At 52.3% G+C, this 16,926-nt stretch overlaps 1 protein-coding gene across 2 annotated transcripts in view; it reads left to right on the top strand.

Moving 5' to 3' along the window:
* The window catches only part of Zbtb7c (zinc finger and BTB domain containing 7C), a 328,387-nt gene extending 315,051 nt beyond the window's left edge, over window positions 1–13,336 (top strand). For both annotated transcript variants that reach the window (NM_145356.3, NM_001357506.1), the window contains 2 exons: window positions 1,599–2,822; window positions 10,453–13,336. In NM_145356.3, the coding sequence (NP_663331.1) occupies window positions 1,615–2,822; window positions 10,453–11,104 (1,860 nt within the window). In that variant the 5' untranslated portion in view covers window positions 1,599–1,614 and the 3' untranslated portion in view covers window positions 11,105–13,336. The remainder of the gene's footprint in view (window positions 1–1,598; window positions 2,823–10,452) is intronic.
* The last annotated feature ends 3,590 nt before the right edge of the window (window positions 13,337–16,926 follow it).

Below are 16,926 nucleotides of genomic sequence, written 5' to 3' on the forward strand. Positions count from 1 at the left end.
TCTGGGGACTGGCTCTGTTCTCTCATTCGGACTCCCTGGAGATCCATCCAAGCTGCTGAGTAGATCAGGGTATCAGAGTATTCCTTTTCATTGGTGAGCGGGACTCCAACAAACAGAGTCTACAGCACGCTCAGCCAGCCACCTAATGAAGAGTCTTGCAGGTTTCGGTTCAGGGCTATTAACTCTTGTGCAGACTAACTCTCTCAGAGGTGGATTTGCCACTGCTGGCTCGGGTGGTCGTTGGGTAGCTAGCTGTTTAAAAATGCTTGTGGTGCTTTTCAGAGAGGTCCGACCATTCTGCCTCCCCTTGCAACATGTGAGTAATTCATTTTCTCCTCAGCCTTATCTGCTCTTGGAGTGGTCACTACTTTTCAATTTAGCCTTGAGTTTGATCCCTGAAACCACATAAAGGTAAAAAGGGAGACAACTTAGTTATCCTCTGACCTCCACATAAACCATGTGGCCTATGCACACAAACCAAATAATAATAATAATAATAATAATAATAAATTTTAAGATTTAAAGATGCATTTATTATGCCTGACCTTCTGCCAAAGCCTACCTTGGAAATGCTCAGAGCATCTACATTAGCCAACAGCTAAGCAAAATCATCGAATACAAACCAAGTTAATAATAAAAATATGAAACATTTTATAGTTTGTTGACTTGCTGTACTGAAAGGAGTAAGGAATGACCAAATGAGCACCCTTCACACTACCATGAAGTCAAAAGTCCAATGCCAAATCACTGTAAGTCAGAGACCATCCATGACATCATGAAGCCTCAGACTCGGTCTCTTTCAGGTTTGAAGAGCTGTGAGATTAACCAGCCAGACCTGAGAAAGTAACCCACAGAGTACTCGCGTCTATACCGACTTCAAGTATCTGATTACAAGAGATACAGGCTTGTGTGTACATACGTAGAATGCTAGGGATTTTTAAGGTTAGGAATTGCTGACCTGCAAATGAAAGACACTCTGTCAGACACAGTGAAGCCAGAAGTCAGAAGCAAGGTCAGGAGATAAACTGTATGCCCCCTGTGCCTCTGATCACTCACTGGAAATGGGTCACAAAGTTGAGTTGTGACTTCCTGGTAGCTTGTGCCAAGTGTGAGATGGCTCACAAATCTGTAGGTGCTGTAATATGGACCACCCCCTCCTGAGAGTCCATATTAACAAAGCAGAATTCTCTGAGTCAGGAGGTCTAGGCGGCTTTTCCTAAGCAGCTGATGCTAACTCCAAGAGTCTTTTTCCCCCTTCCCTTCTCCCTCTTGCTCCGGCCCTGTTCGCTCCAGCCCTGTTCACTCTGGCCCATAGATTTTTTTTTTTAGTTTCCTCATTATGGATGGTTGTGAGCCACCATGTGGTTGCTGGGATTTGAACTCATAACCTCCAGAAGAGCAGTTGGTGCTCTTAACCGCTGACCCATCTCACCAGCCCAACTCCAAGAGTCTTAAGGCTCAGAGAAGGCCCCAACTCCAAGAGTCTTAAGGCCCCAGCTTGAGCCGGGTTTTGACCTACAGGTAAGGTTTGATCTAGGAGCTAAGTCCCCAGCCCGCTGTGCTCATTAACTGGTCTCCCTCTCTGTGTGTCCCTGCAGGGCTCTGGCTGAGAACATGGCCAATGACATTGATGAGCTGATCGGCATCCCTTTCCCTAACCACAGCAGCGAGGTGCTGTGCAGCCTCAACGAGCAGCGGCACGCGGGGCTGCTGTGTGACGTGCTGCTGGTGGTCCAGGAGCAAGAGTACCGAACACACCGCTCAGTGCTGGCGGCCTGCAGCAAATACTTCAAGAAGCTCTTCACAGCCGGGAGCCTGGCCAGCCAGCCCTACGTGTATGAGATCGACTTTGTCCAGCCCGAAGCTCTGGCCGCCATCCTAGAGTTTGCCTACACCTCCACGCTCACCATCACCGCCTCCAACGTCAAGCACATCCTCAATGCGGCCAGGATGCTGGAGATCCAGTGCATCGTGAATGTGTGCCTGGAGATCATGGAGCCCGGAGGCAGTGTCGGTGAGGAGGATGACAAGGAGGAGGAGGACGAGGATGACGATGATGAAGATGAAGACGACGAAGAGGAGGAGGAAGAGGAAGAAGAGGAGGAGGAGGATGACCCAGAGGACTTTGCCGACCAGGAAAACTTGCCTGACCCCCAGGACATCACCTGCCCCCAAAGCCCCTCCAAGACAGACCACCTCACAGAGAAGGACTATTCGGACACACCCAGGGACTTCCCCGACTCCTTCCAGCCCGGAAGCCCTGGCCATTTGGGAGTGATCCGGGACTTCTCCATTGAATCTCTGCTGAGGGAGAACTTGTACCCCAAAGCCAACATCCCTGACAGAAGACCCTCCTTATCTCCGTTTGCCCCGGAATTCTTCCCACACCTCTGGCCAGGTGGCTTTGGTGCCTTTGCTCAGCTGCCTGAGCAGCCCATGGACAGTGGGCCACTGGATTTAGTCATCAAGAACCGCAAAATCAAGGAGGAGGACAAAGAGGAGCTGGCCCCGCCCCCACCCCCTCCCTTCTCTAGCGACTTCTTCAAGGACATGTTTCCTGACCTGCCCGGTGGGCCGCTGGGCCCCATCAAGGCAGAGAATGACTATGGTGCCTATCTCAACTTCCTGAGTGCCACCCACCTGGGGAGCCTCTTCCCACCCTGGCCGCTGGTGGAGGAGCGCAAGCTGAAGCCCAAGGCCTCTCAGCAGTGCCCCATCTGCCACAAGGTCATCATGGGGGCCGGGAAGTTGCCCCGGCACATGAGGACCCACACCGGGGAGAAGCCGTACATGTGCAGCATCTGCGAGGTCCGCTTCACCAGGTGCGCAGCTGCAGGGAAAAGATGGCGGGGGGGGGGGGGGGGGGGGCGGGGCCACAGGCTGTGGGACGAACGTGGATAGGAAGATAGCCAGAGGAGTATTGGAAGGCAAGGGATGGAGAGAGATCACACATCGCGCTTGTTGCGTTACTTGGTGCAATGATTTCTAATCCCCTTTCAGAAACTAAGCTGTTCTCAATACAATACTAGGGTGAACCAAAACATAGAAACATGTCAGAGCAGGCCTGTGCTGGGGAGAGAACTGAGGCGCCAGGCAAGTCCAGTGGAGGTAGGCCCTGTTTGTGCTTGGTGCCAGTGTTTCCTGGACACCACTCATCCCCAGCTGGCTGCTCCTGTGAGCAGCTGGACAATCCCAGAGATGGGACTGGCATCCCAGTCCTTCTGTGACAGTGAAGTTTAGGAATAGGAGGTTTCAGAGGTTCCTGCAGGCCCTTTCCTTCCTCCTGACAGGATGGGCCTCTTACCTCGTCTACTCCTGACGTCTCCACATTGCCAGAAGGGTAACTTGAGATCTGAAGTCAGTGCATCAGAGGAGCCATCCTCCCATCCAGCAAATATGTGCTGTGGACCTACCTTTGTGCCATGACTTTTGTAATCAAAACCAACGGGGTGGGAGGATATAGGGGTCACAACCATCACTGCTGGGCACTTGCAAAGACTTTGTTTGTTTGTTAGTGTTGTTCTTGTTGTTATCCCCGGGGTTGTTTGCTTGTTTGTGGTGGTGGTGTTCTGGGGGTTGTTTGTTTGTTTGTTTTGTTTTAAGGCAGGTCTTCTCAGCTAGGTTTCCCAGTGGAAGTTCGGATGAGCAGCCTCACACAGTTTCAGTGTGTCTGATGTGCACCAAGCCTGCCTCGCAGTCATGGCTTCCTGAACGGGGTCCTTTTCCACTACCATGGTGGACTTGGAAGAGCTTGCCTTAACAGACCTATTCATTCTGATAGCGCTCCTCAGAATTTTACTGCTTTGATTCTTGATTATAAGCATAATGTTTCGGCCTTCATCGACGGACTCAGCTTCTGAATCATGTACCATGTCAACTCGGTGGCTGTGCCTGGTCCAGACAATCAGATAGACCCTTGTCGACCAGGGTGACGAGGGCTGCTGTCAGTGAGCTGAGGGAAACCCTGTTTGAAGTAGCTGAGGAGAGAGAGGCTTCAGAACCCAGTCAGGGGACTGGGACAGGAGCATTGCTGAAATGGCTCTGCAGGAAATCTAGTGATTGCTTTGAAGGATGACACTGGGGGTTTCCAAGCTACTTCCGGGATGGAAACCACAAACAGAATACATCCTGAATACTTCCAGAGGGCTTGGAGGGATGATCTAACCCTGGTTTTGTGCCCTCCCTCTTGGCAGATAGCTAGAGCAGCCCGGAGATGTTGGCTCGGGGTGGTATACCCCGTTATCTCACACAGTAGCTGCACCCCAAATTCCCAGATTCACCTTCCCCCGAGAGTCCCTGATAGCATCCCAACAAACGGCATAACTATTGGGTTATGCTACCAGTCCTGACTCCAGTCCTTTCTTCTCTTCAATTCAGTTGGTTCTACAGAGCCAGCTGGCCTGCTAATGCCTGAGCAAGGCTTAGCTAAAGCTGGGAGTAACAGGGGGGTGAGCCAGAGTCCAAAAGAAGGCCAAGCTTCATTCATCTTCAGCAGGCTCTTTGCTCTGGCCTGAGAGGCCAGCCCTAAGGGGAAGATGTTAATGACAGACCAAATGTGGAGTGTAGCTGCTGATACCCCAGCCTAGCCATGTCCTTCTGCCCTAACTCCTTGTGCCTGTCCTTGCACAGAATGACCAAGGGAACAACCTTCCAATTTGCATGTTTCTCTCCAAACTGGAGGTTTTTAATGAAATGCAAACCATGAAGAGTCTCCTCTAGTCTTTTCCTTCTTCCGGAATCATCCGCCCATTCCCCATCCTGCCAGGCATGCTTCTAGTTTCTCCTTGAAATCTCCTCCAGGCAGGACCCACATCCATTTGCTTTCTGTTGTGGTTGTAGCAGATCTCCATGCGTTCCTACCCTTTATAAGAATAAACAGACACACTGTAGTTCAGGATTAGCAGGCCCTCGCTGGGGCTGGGGCTGGGGAATCTGCACAGTTGGCAGATGCCTGGGGGCGATGGTGGTCTAAGAAGTTCTTGGAGCTTGTGCCTGGAGATCCTCTGTGTAGTAGACATGGCAGGTGTGGACTTCCAATGCCGCACAGAAACGCATGTGAGGATGCTGGGTGCGGTGTTTACAGCCCAGACTGAGGGAGGCTCCACAAGCTGCTGGCTCCCTTCGCCTCCAGCTTGTTCTCTATGCCTTCTGCCCACAGACCACACGATAGGTGGAAGAGACATGAAGGGGCATGGAAGGGAACCCACACTGAGCTACTAGAAGCCTAAGCCCCCTTCTCCCTTCCTTCCTGCGCCTCCATCTGTTCTCCCCAAGCCAGCCTTCTGAGTATTCAGTGCAGTCTATAGGCTCTGCCTTTCCTCAGCCAAATCTTAAACTTGTGCGGTCCCTGCAGATAGACTGTTACTTCTCCAGACACTAGAGCACTCTCCAGGGGAGATCCCTGGGTCCGGAAAACGACGGTGTTTTGTATAGAAGAATGAAATTCCACAGCGTTTCCTCCCCACAAATTCCTGAAGACAACTTTGTATGGCCTCTGTGTATACAGTCCCCCTATCCCTGCAGGTCATCTCAGCCCCAGAGATTTGCTGGCTATCAGGCTCCACCCTACCTGCCCCAGGGTCACTCCTCCTCTCTTTCTTCCTCCTCCTCCTCTTCCTCCTCCTCCTTTGCAAGATGACTGCCATCTGGGCTCTAGGCCTGTCTCAGCAACTGCATTTCTGCCCCCATCTCACCCCCCCCCACACACACTTCTACTGGTTCCCACTCCCCTGACCCTTTGAGCAGACAGGCTTCAGGAGCTGCTCTCCAAAGTGTGGGGGGAAGCTGAGGGGGCAGAGGAGACGCTGCTGGAATCCAGACTCCGTTCAGGGACTTTTTCTCACTGTGCACTAATAGGCTTTCCTTCACATTCTTCAGAGCCACTGGCCCTTGGCTACTGCCCTCCCCCAGGGCTACCCTAAAAGAATCCTCTCCTATCCACCCGAAGCCCCAGCCTTGACCTGCCAGGTTGAGGTTTTCCTGTGATCCTCTCTGAAGCAAGTTCCCTTGCACCCTTTCAGGAGGATATATATGCTTTGGGGCCTAGCTCCTCAGCCACCATCGACTACGCCTCCCCCTCCTCCCCATGTGGAGGCTCTTCAGCAGGGTGGCTGCCTCCAGACCTGGAGTTCCCGGACTCCCTTTGAGCTAAGGTGCCGAAAGCCAAAAAAAAAAAAGGCTGAAAGGTTCTGGGCTCAGTCCTTTCTCTCTACCGCTAAGCTCCAGGGCTAACAGGGCCTTGTCTCCCTCCTCGGTGCTGGGCAGAACTTAGGCCTCTGGTCTACCTCAGCCTTCCCGTGGCTGTTAGAAGCCCTTCTTCCATGATAATGGGCTCTGAGTTGTGTTGTCTAGATGCCACACTTCATGGGGACATCATTCCTTTTGACACATATAGCGCTGCCCAGCTAGAATTCTCCAAGCAGAGTCCCTGCCACCCCCATTCCTATCTGCGACCTTGGAGACCCGGGTCTCCAAGAGGAAGGACTTCTCACACCCTGCTATTACCCGGTCCTCCTTGTGAGCTCTCAGTTTCAGCTGGTCCTACCCTCAGTTATCAGAGTCCAGGGGCCAAAGGGAAGGACTTCAAAGGCTCTAGAGAGGAGACACCTCAGATGAGCTCAGAACTAGAGGGAAGGTGGGAAGAGGCTCCGCTGGCTTGGGGGATGTCACACGACTTCACCCTGCAGCTGATCTCTGAGCACTTAGTTTCCCCAGTGACAACCATTGCTACCAGAAGGACCCGAGTCCCCTCCTTCCCCTTCTATTGAATACTTGGTCACAGGCCATAAGGCCCTGCCCTTTGCCTCTCCCTGCCTTTTGGCTAGGAGCTCCCAGAGAGCAGGGCTACATGGTTTTCCTCGGGCTGCCCTATAGGCCTTCTCGTTCAGATGGCTCAGCATAGCAGACAGCAAGAAGGAAGGCAAGGTGAAAAGCTGGTTCCCCTGAGACAGCACTGGCTCCCCAAGAGCGATGACACCACCATTTTCTGCAGATTCCCTCATAAACAGCCTCAACTTTGTCTAGCAATGGTGTCGGCTGGAGGCTGAACCCCTCTCCCAGGCACCAATAAGGTCTGCCCTGGCTTTCTTCCCTTTCTTTCTAGTGACCCCCGCCCAATACCTCTGAGAACCTCGATAAGTGCATGAGATGTCATCAGCTTTGGTGGCAGGAAGAACCATATAAGACCATCAAGCCACAGGAAGTCTGGTGGACAGTAGTGGCAGACTTCAGACTGACTGGAGGCCTCCCATAGGCTGGGGCTCAGGCCCTGGCCTTGCCTTTCACTAGAACAAGCTCATAAGACCCCAGTCACTCTTTCTTACCATGAGCCTCCCTCTGGGCTGGAAGGAGATGGTGCTCTAACTAGGCTGGCTCTCCAATGCTGGAAAGTAGAAGGAGATATGAGGCGGGTATAGCAGAGCCAGCGAGGGAGGGAGGGAGGGGACGTACTACTCATCTTGGTGACAAAGCAGCACAACGGGGAAAGGCACTTGCCACCAAAGCCAAGTCTGAAAAATTGAGTTTGAACCCCAGAGTCCATGTGGTGGAAGACAAGAACTGACTCCCCAAAGGTTGTCCTCTGGTCCCCATGTGCACACTATAGCACAAGAATGATCATCCAGGCATACATGAATGTGTGTGCATACATATGTACACAAATACACACACATACACACAGTGTGAAATATAAAAAAAAAAAAATGTGTTCACACAGACTGAGAAGTTCTCAACTGACATTGTTTGTCACCGGTCATCAAAGCAAGGACCACCGGGCTCCCCGGCTTGCTGTGGTTGCGGCATTTTGAAAAGAGCATCAGGTGGTTATCAGGAGGCCTAGGGTTGGACCAACGTCTGCCTTTGTCCAGCTGTGTACCTTTACGCAGCCACCTGCCACCTCCAGGCCTCCGTTCTCAAGGTGTCACTTGAGGTCACCAAGCATCTACTCCTAAGGTTGCTTCCAGTTCCCAGAGTCCATTCAGATAGCTGCGGTGAGGGAGCTAGGAACTGCGTGTCTCTGCCTTCAATGCCTGGAAGGATTGGTGTTTAATGGGTTCCAGAGAGATCACGAAGGATATTCATAGACCATTGTGAGCATTGTGATGACTGGCATGCAGGCTGTCCCTTACTGTGTGACCCTCTTCTCACCCACCAGGATCTCTCTGTCCTTGCATGTGCACTTACTGCCTCCTGTGTCCCATAGCTCCTACCGCTATGGGACAGTTCTGTGTGTACACACAGAGGCCCTTGTCTGGAAACAGTACACCCATGCCACCTTTAAACAGATGTCCTCCCTTGCCAGCCTAGCATGCAGCGAGGGCCTAGCATAAAAATGAGGGCCTTGTTCCCTGACTGTGGGAGATATGCACATAGGTATGGGGGTCACCAGCCCAGAAGAGCTGCTGACTCTTGTTGTCTGGTTCGGGGCTTGGGGTTAGATTTGGGTCTCTCCCCCCCCCCCCCCAGTGCTGAGAATTGAACTCAGGACCTTAGACATGCTAAGCCTCGCTTTCTGCTGTCCCTCAGGTGACCTGCCTTGAAGAGGAATGTTCAGGGCCCAAGTGTCTCAGGTCTTGCTTGCTCAGGAGCAAGCCACCAGACAGGTGCTCCCTGTGTCCCCTTCATGAAACGGTCCCCTAGGTTGCAGATGCCACTGGGCATAGCTGCTGGGGGCTGGGAAGACACCGCGGGTAACTGTGCAGGCAAAGGTGGTTGGAGATTGTAAAAACAAGGAAAGTCTGTGTCTTAGTCAGGGTTTCTATTCCTGCACAAACATCATGACCAAGAAACAAGATGGGGAGGAAAGGGTTTATTCAGCTCACACTTCCATACTGCTGTTCATCACCAAGGAACTCAGGACTGGAACTCAAGCTGGTCAGGAAGCAGGAGCTGATGCAGAGGCCATGGAGGGATGTTCTTTACTGGCTTGCTTCCCCTGGCTTGCTCAGCCTGCTCTCTTATAGAACCCAAGACTACCAGCCCAGAGATGGTACCACCCACAAGAGGCCTTTCCCCCTTGATCACTAATTGAGAAAATGCCTTACAGTTGGATCTTGTGGAGGCATTTCCTCAAAGGAAGCTCCTTTCTCTGTGATAACTCCAGCCTGTGTCAAGTTAACACCCAAAACCAGCCAATACAGTCTAGTGGGAAGAAACTCAGAGCCCCTCATACCCTGCCTCTTCTGCTTCTGTTGTTGGTCCTGCTCCCCACTGCCCAGGCTCTGGGAGCCCCAGGAAGCACAGGAAGGAGGGGAGCTCTGCATACAGGAGGGGGCGTGCACCCACGCACCTGACAGTGCCCACAAGGACTGTCTTTTCCCTTCTTGCATCCACCCAGGAAAACTGTTTTCTAAATGAGATCCCATGCGACCTCTAGTGGCCAGCAAACACCCTGCAGCCCAGGGTTATGGTAAGGGCGATTTAAATATGGACATTTTAGGGAGGACCCTTGGGCTCCACATCTGCTCTAACCTCAGAGCCCAACCTGGAATTATAGCTGAAGCACCACAGAAGCCTCACCTGCGAGGAGGTGGTGGAGACAATACACAGCGCTCCTGGCCTCCAGCCATTGGGGCAAGCTAAAGAGTGATCCTGGGAAGGCATGCTACAGCCCAAGCCGCAAGCCCCAGCCAGGCTGAAAGCTCCTTATACTGGTGTTCTTGGTGCCCAGTCTTTAGATAAACCATCTGTCCTTCCAGGACCACCCTCAAGCAAGTCCTGGGTCCCTAGAAACCCTAGACTACGGGCATCACGTCTGCCGCTGGCTTCAGCTTTGCCTTGTCAGTGTACCTAACTTGCCTAAGGTCACCCAACAAGTAGGTGGGGGGCCTGCAGCTGGATCCCCACCCCCACCTTACCTTGTCTCTAAATAATGCCTCTAACTCCAGAGATCTGGCCAAGATCAGCCTGCATTCTTCCTGCACCTGGCTCTTTCATAAGCCCTGAAACGTCTGCAAAGAGCAGAGCCCAGGGCTTAAGTAAGACACCACCCCAAGGGAGGAGATCTGAGCAAGGTGTGCCAAGCCTCTGGAGTCTCGGATGAGTGCTGAGGACAGGGGCTGGTGTGGGACTGGGGGCTTAGGATGAGCAAGACCAGAGATCAAAGGGCTCCTGCTTCAGGAAGGCCCCTCATCATTACAGAGCTGACACCAGAGTGCTGACCTATCTCTCCACCAAGACTGCCTTCCAGAATATGAGATCCCCTCCCCCACCCCCTCCCCCAGTAATCAGTAGGAGAGTCTCATCTCGTTGTGCGGTGTCTTTCAGGAAACTGTTCCTTCCTGCTTTAATCCTCAGGCGAGGATTTGGGTAGAAGTTGAAGGTCGGTTTTAGGATGACTCATGGGTTGGCAACCTGGATGCAAGAAGCGGGTTCTGAAGTGGGTGTGAAGAGTGAGTGTGAAGAGTGGGTGTCTGTGCTCCACACGGGAACTAAACCCTGGCTTCTGTGTTGCAGGCAGGACAAGCTGAAGATCCACATGCGGAAGCACACGGGGGAGCGGCCCTACTTGTGCATTCACTGCAACGCCAAGTTCGTGCACAACTACGACCTCAAGAACCACATGCGCATCCACACCGGCGTGCGGCCCTACCAATGCGAGTTCTGCTACAAGAGCTTCACGCGCTCCGACCACCTGCACCGCCACATCAAACGGCAGAGCTGCCGCATGGCACGACCCCGGCGTGGTCGCAAGCCCGCGGCCTGGAGGGCCGCCAGCCTGCTCTTCGGGCCCGGTGGCCCCTCCGCCGACAAGGCAGCCTTCGTGATGCCACCCGCGCTGGGCGACGTGGGTGGCCACCTGGGCGGCACAGCCGTGTGCCTCCCGGGCCCCAGCCCCGCTAAGCACTTCCTGGCTTCCCCCAAGGGCACCCTGAGCCTGCAGGAGCTGGAAAGGCAGTTCGAGGAGACGCAGATGAAGCTGTTTGGACGGGCGCAGCTCGAGGCCGAGAGGAATGCGGGTGGCCTCCTGGCCCTGGCGCTGGCCGAGAACGTGGCCGCCACTCGGCCCTACTTCCCATTGCCCGACCCCTGGGCGGCAGGTCTGGCTGGCCTCCCTGGTCTCACCGGCCTCAACCACGTGGCCTCCATGTCTGAAGCCAACAACTAGGCTGGCCCTGGTCCACCCTAGACCCAAACCCTGTCTTAAGTCCCTCTAAGGCCTGCCCTGCCCCATCCAGTGGGCTCGAACTTTCTAGTTTGCAAACACAAAGGGAAAATGAAAAAAAAAAATACATTTTAGCTGAGATGCAATTCTCCTGGCCTTCGAGGGACAGCATCTCCTTTTTGTAGGTGTCTGAGCTAGACATCTCTTCCCTGAGGGTTTGGAACCCCCACCTCTCCCTGGCTGCCTCTGGTTGACATAGAAATACACGTGGTGCCAAGTCTCTGAAGGTTCTGCACTGGTGCCAGGAGCACATTGCAGTGGTACTGGGCTGTGAGGAGGGAGCATTCTGCCGAGCTGGCCGGGAGGAGCTAGCATGAGGACTGTGTCCTGGCCAGGTACCTTGGTTGAGCCGTTTGACCCTATGGGGGAGTCCCTCCCAACACCGCTTTTTGGAGTCAGGTTCAAGCTCAGAGGTCCCAGATTCAATTGAGTGATGCTTCCGGGCCATTGGGAGAGACCATCCCCACTGGGCAGAAAGGCCTCCAGCAGCCAGGAGCTGGCATGGAGCGAGCCCATTTTATATCCTGCTTGACCTGTGACCTTAGGAGGGTCAACCCTCTGTGCCTCAGAGTCACCCTGCTGTGAAAGGGGGTGGTAACTTACACTCCCCACACTTCATACCTATTCACATCCATTCCTATGACAAGAGTCCCCTGGAAGGTAGAAGTTTAGCACCCCCAGCGTTACTGGGGAGACTGTCTCTCTTGCTGGAGTGGGTTTCATCGCCTCCATGTGGACATCAGCATGTTAGCTTCTGTGAGACATGTGGCTGAACTAAACAGGAAGGACAGGATCAGAGAAAGATAGGCTAGGCCTTCCTGGCTTTCAAATCCCCACAGGTAGCTCCAGGAATCCCAGATCCTGCCTCACTTCTGACAGGCCACTGCCATATCTAGACATCCCCTGGAAAGGAGAGTCATCATTGGCTCACCCCCACACTCCCTCAGTGTTCAAACCCCTTTTGCTAACACTTGAGGGATGGATGGGGCTAACAGCCACCACCTGCCTGGCTCCCCCCACCCCCACCCCTCCAAATGTCACAGAACCTAGTCATCCAGGCCTCAGCTCTTTGCTCCTTGAGTTGAGGTTTCTCCAGGCCTGGGCGTTGCTGGTGACACCCTTCTACAGGGTTTAAGCCCCTGATCCCCCTTTCCATATTTGACCACAGGTCTCCCGTGGAAGGAGGTAGAGTCCTTTGGGTTGTGATGGGCTGTGTTGCGAGTCACACTCGGGCTGGTTCTGGGTTGGGAACTTTGCTGGCCCACGCTTTCTTGAATTTGTATTTGGTTTCTCGAGATCCCAGGAAGAAGAATCCACCTGCTTGCAAGGCCTGGGCCTGGAGTCTCAGAGCCCCAAGCTGTGCGGGTCCACGAGACTCAGCTCTTCCTAGATCAACTGCCTTGGCTTCTTCATGTGCAAACGCAAACGCAAAACTGCCAGAGAAGACAGTAGACGCTATCCCTCCTGAAGCTCCCAAGGGAGCCCCTGCCTGCCAGTGCCACCAGATGACAGTCCACCAGGGAGGATCTTCCTCAGATCTCCGTCCTCATCAGTCACCTGCTGGGCAGCTGCCTCTTAAATTCCTGTCTGCAGTCCAGACAGTCGCCAATATGCACACTTTACCCCAGCAGCCAAGCGGCTGTAGCTGCACCAGACTCAGAACCAACAGAGGGACCCAGGGGAGGGCATCCGGTGTCAGGCTTCTGTTTTTATTTGTAAAGGTAATGACTTCTTATAAACTCACTTTTTCAGATGACTGGCTAGTTCTTTTTGTCGTTTGTTATTATTTTTTTTTTCTTTCCTGGGCTGCCGTTTGGAATTGTACATTGTAAAATATCCAAAGATGCTGAGTACTGTATGATCAAGCACTTGAAACAAATGGTTGGGGGGAGGGAATGTGGGGGGCGGCTGTGGGGTTTTTTTATTATTATTATTTTGTTTTGTTTATGTTCCTGACTTCCCTGTCTGTCTGTGGGAGACCTTTGGAATTTTTTCTATTTATAAAACTTTTTATGTGACGCCTCTATGTAAAAATGACACACAATGAGGTTTGCCTTAGTGATTCAAGGGACAATCTTCCGTAACTTTGGTCGCACGCTGCATCCTGCCCAGAAATGCTCAGATAATTTTCTGGCCTATTTATTAAACAATATCAACTGACTTGATTAAATGATATTGAGAGTGGCCTTCTGTGTAACTACTAGAAGCTCACAGGACAGCAACAAGCCCAGCTATAGAAGTTCCCTGCTTACAGTTGTCACCGCTGGGCACAGAAGTTTTAATGTCAAAGACACCTTTACAAAACACAAACCTTTGACTCTATTATTATTATTATTATCATTTCTACAGGTTTGCCTACACCTATGTCTGTGTACTGTGTGCATGTCTAGTGCCCAAGGAGGCCAGAGTAGGGCACTAGAGTTAAAAATGGTTGTGAGCTGCCATGTGGGTATTCGGAATCAAATGCAGGTCCTCTGGACTAACTGCTAGGCCATCCTTCCAGCCTATGATGTTTGGCTCTAATTGCTTGAAGGATAGTGGGGGACTTAGTTTTATTTTTTTGTAGCAGGGACTCACTACGTATCCCAGGCTAGCCTTGAACTCACCACCCTCTTGTTTCAGCCTCATACCTGAAGGCTTTTGAGCAAAAGTGAGCTCTGTTTGTCTACTGCCATGGCTCAGACTGGCTTTCCACTTTCCATCCTCATTTCAGGGGCTAGGGTGGAGAGGAAGGTCAGAACTCAAGTCTTCATGGTATCTCCTGTGCACACAGCATGTGCACACGTGTACACAGAGCATGTGCAGATGCAGCCTGGTACATGTGACAAGGACAGTCCTGAGGATGCTGGCTGGGGCAGTCAGTACATCTGGTCCTGCCAGTTCCCTGGCTGGGGCCCAGTAGCCTCCAACCAGCCTTGCTACCATGCCACACCCTGCTGAGGAGCCAGGCTCCTCCCCTTCCTTTCACCCAAGCCTCTTCCAACCAGGCTGATCCTGTTGGAAAGAAGGAAATACCCTTAGCTCTGAATGAGGTCTCCCCTGTGCAGACCACAGACCCGGAGCTCAGATTCTCGCAGTAAAGTTGTTGAGCTGCACTGTGGGCAAACTGAGGGTTAACCCAGACCCCTTCTCCACTCTTCAACCCTTTGTGGAAGCGATAAACCCTTTCTATGTAGCAATTCTCAGTACAGTGGAAAGAATCCAGATGGGGTAAAAATCCAGTCCGAGATTTGAACTCTGTCTCCTCTGAGCTGTGTGTTCTCAGACTAATCACTTCCCCACTCTGGTTCTCACCTTCAGAACTCTTGAAATAGAGAACATTCCCAAGTTCTCTGCCCGTAGAGCCTCAACAGAGGGCCCACTCCAACCCAGCCTTCCTGACAGGAGACAGAAAGCAAAGAGCTAGCCTGACACACCCTTCCTGTAAGGGCAGAGGGGCCTCTGAACTCACCCAGTATTGCTTACAATTCACACCTCTACCCTCTGACACATGTATACATTTATCTCAGCATAAATACTGTCCAGACTATTTGCCAAATGGCTTACTTCTTCACAGTCTCCTAGTGACATCAAAACAGCCCTTGGCCACCATGCAGTGTTGGGAGATCAGTCCCTAGCTGAGGGCAGGAGCATAGTCTACATGTCCCCAGGAGTTCAGGCATGCTGGGATTGTTCCGTCCTATTGGTTATCTACTAAAGGATATAAATCATGATGGGGGAGGAATAGGGATTAGAGACTAGCAAGCCCCAACCTCTGACTGTTTCATGACTTCCTCCTGGAAGTCAAATCTCGCCTGACCATGTGAGAACTGCACAGAGCTCCGCCAGGCTCAGGCTGCGCCTTCAGGCCTCATCGTGCCACGGGAGCTAGCCACCGGGGTCTCCAGGGAAGGAAGAGAGCAGGAGGAGGCCTCTGAGGGCAAGCGAAGGATCCCTCACCTTAAGCCGGAAAAGAAAGTTTAGAGAAGACCCTGGGGCTGCGATGGATGGGGGAGGGCTTAGCCAAGAGTTTGGCCAGCTTGAGCCACTGGAAACGAGACCAGGTGTCTAAACAGAAGTTAACTTCCTAACATTGGAGTTGCCCTGAGAAGCAGGAGGCCACATGTGAGGCGCACGCTCTGAACCTGGTACCAAGCCTTTTAGGGATGCTGGGGTGGAGATCTCAGCAGGGGAGGAGAAAGGGTCCGTTTCCCTTCTGTCTCTTCCATCCGGTTTGTGAACTGTGATATCACATCACTCAGAAAGGACAGCTGCCACCGCTGTATGCATGCAGAAGAAACATAGGGACCATTTCACAAAGCTACCTTGGTCCAGAACAGCTGGGACATCCCTCCGCGCTACTGGCGCCAAAGTTGGGGCTGGAGAAAAGTGAGTGGCAAGGTGACGGGCCCACGTGCTAGTGCTATCGCCTCAGTCTCCTGCTGTCCCCAGGGCTTTCACCATCCTCTCCTTCCCTTTGGCCTGCTTTCCTCCTGGTGGTCCTCTCAGTTCGCTATAGAGCAGGTAGGGGCACGCTAAGGGCCAAGTAGGGGTCGGGTAGAGCAGGGGCTCTATGAAGAATGCAAGAGCTGAGCGGGAGGTTTCACAGCCACACGCATATTCCTTAGCCAAGAGCGAGTCTGGGGACTCTACGGACAGTTTGCACCCGTTGCTCGCTGAGCAGTAGAAACAGGGATATCCTGGAACGGTTCTTCAGTGTAGTTTAGTGATCACTGATACCCAACTCCTGCTCCCCATGCTCGCCTCCCCTCTGCTCCAGGCCCCTCTCTGCTGAGACTGCTCCCACGAAGTGTCACGAAGAGAAAGCTGGAGGCACAGTCGCCAGCATAGCTCTCTAGCTCCCCCTGCTGGCTTTTGCCTGCGCTGCTCGAGCTCACAGGTGAAAACTAAGGGAGTTTTGGTCCTTCAGCGTCCAGAGGGTGCTGAAGACCAGTCTATAACCCATTTTCTCTACAAGGATGGAAGGGCTCCCTGGTAAAACCGCGCTCCTTTTCCTCATGTCTATATCCTGGGGCAGAGGCTGTCAGGAGCCAGAGTGCCCACTGATCTAAACCAAAAACTTAGCTCAAAACGGTTCTGGCCAAAACAGGACATCAATAACATCTTTTTTTAAAAAGCCAATAAATAGATATAGATAGATAGATAGATGATAGATAGATAGATAGATAGATAGATAGATGGTAGATAGATAGATAGATAGATGATAGATAGATAGATAGATAGATAGATGATAGATAGATAGATAAAACAAAACAAAAACCTGGCAACTGATCATTTCAACAACAGCCAGGGGCTGGGCGTTGTGGCGCACACCTTTAATTCCAGCACTTGGGAGGCAGAGGCAGGTAAATTTCTGAGTTCGAGGCCAGCCTGGTCTACAGAGTGAGTTCCAGGGCAGCCAGGACTATACAGAGAAACCCTGTCCAAAAAAAAAAAAAAAAAAAAACCCAGCCAGTCTTGCACAAAACCCAACCCCCATACATATACACTCACTCACACACACACACACACACACACACACACACACACTGGATTACCAAATGTCCTAGTTAGATTTCTTTTTCTTTTTCTAGTTAGATTTCTTACAGATGTATCTATTTATTACTCATAAGTACACTGTAGCTGTCTTCAGTCACACCAAAAGAGGGTGTCTGATCCCATTACAGATGGTTGTGAGCCACCATGTGGTTGCTGGGATTTGAACTCATGACCTCCAGAAGAGCAGTCTGTACTCTTAACCGCTGAGCCATCTCTCCGGCCCCTGG

The sequence above is a fragment of the Mus musculus genome, chromosome 18 (assembly GCF_000001635.26).
Source record: "Mus musculus strain C57BL/6J chromosome 18, GRCm38.p6 C57BL/6J".
In the NCBI taxonomy this organism is placed as follows: domain Eukaryota; kingdom Metazoa; phylum Chordata; class Mammalia; order Rodentia; family Muridae; genus Mus; species Mus musculus.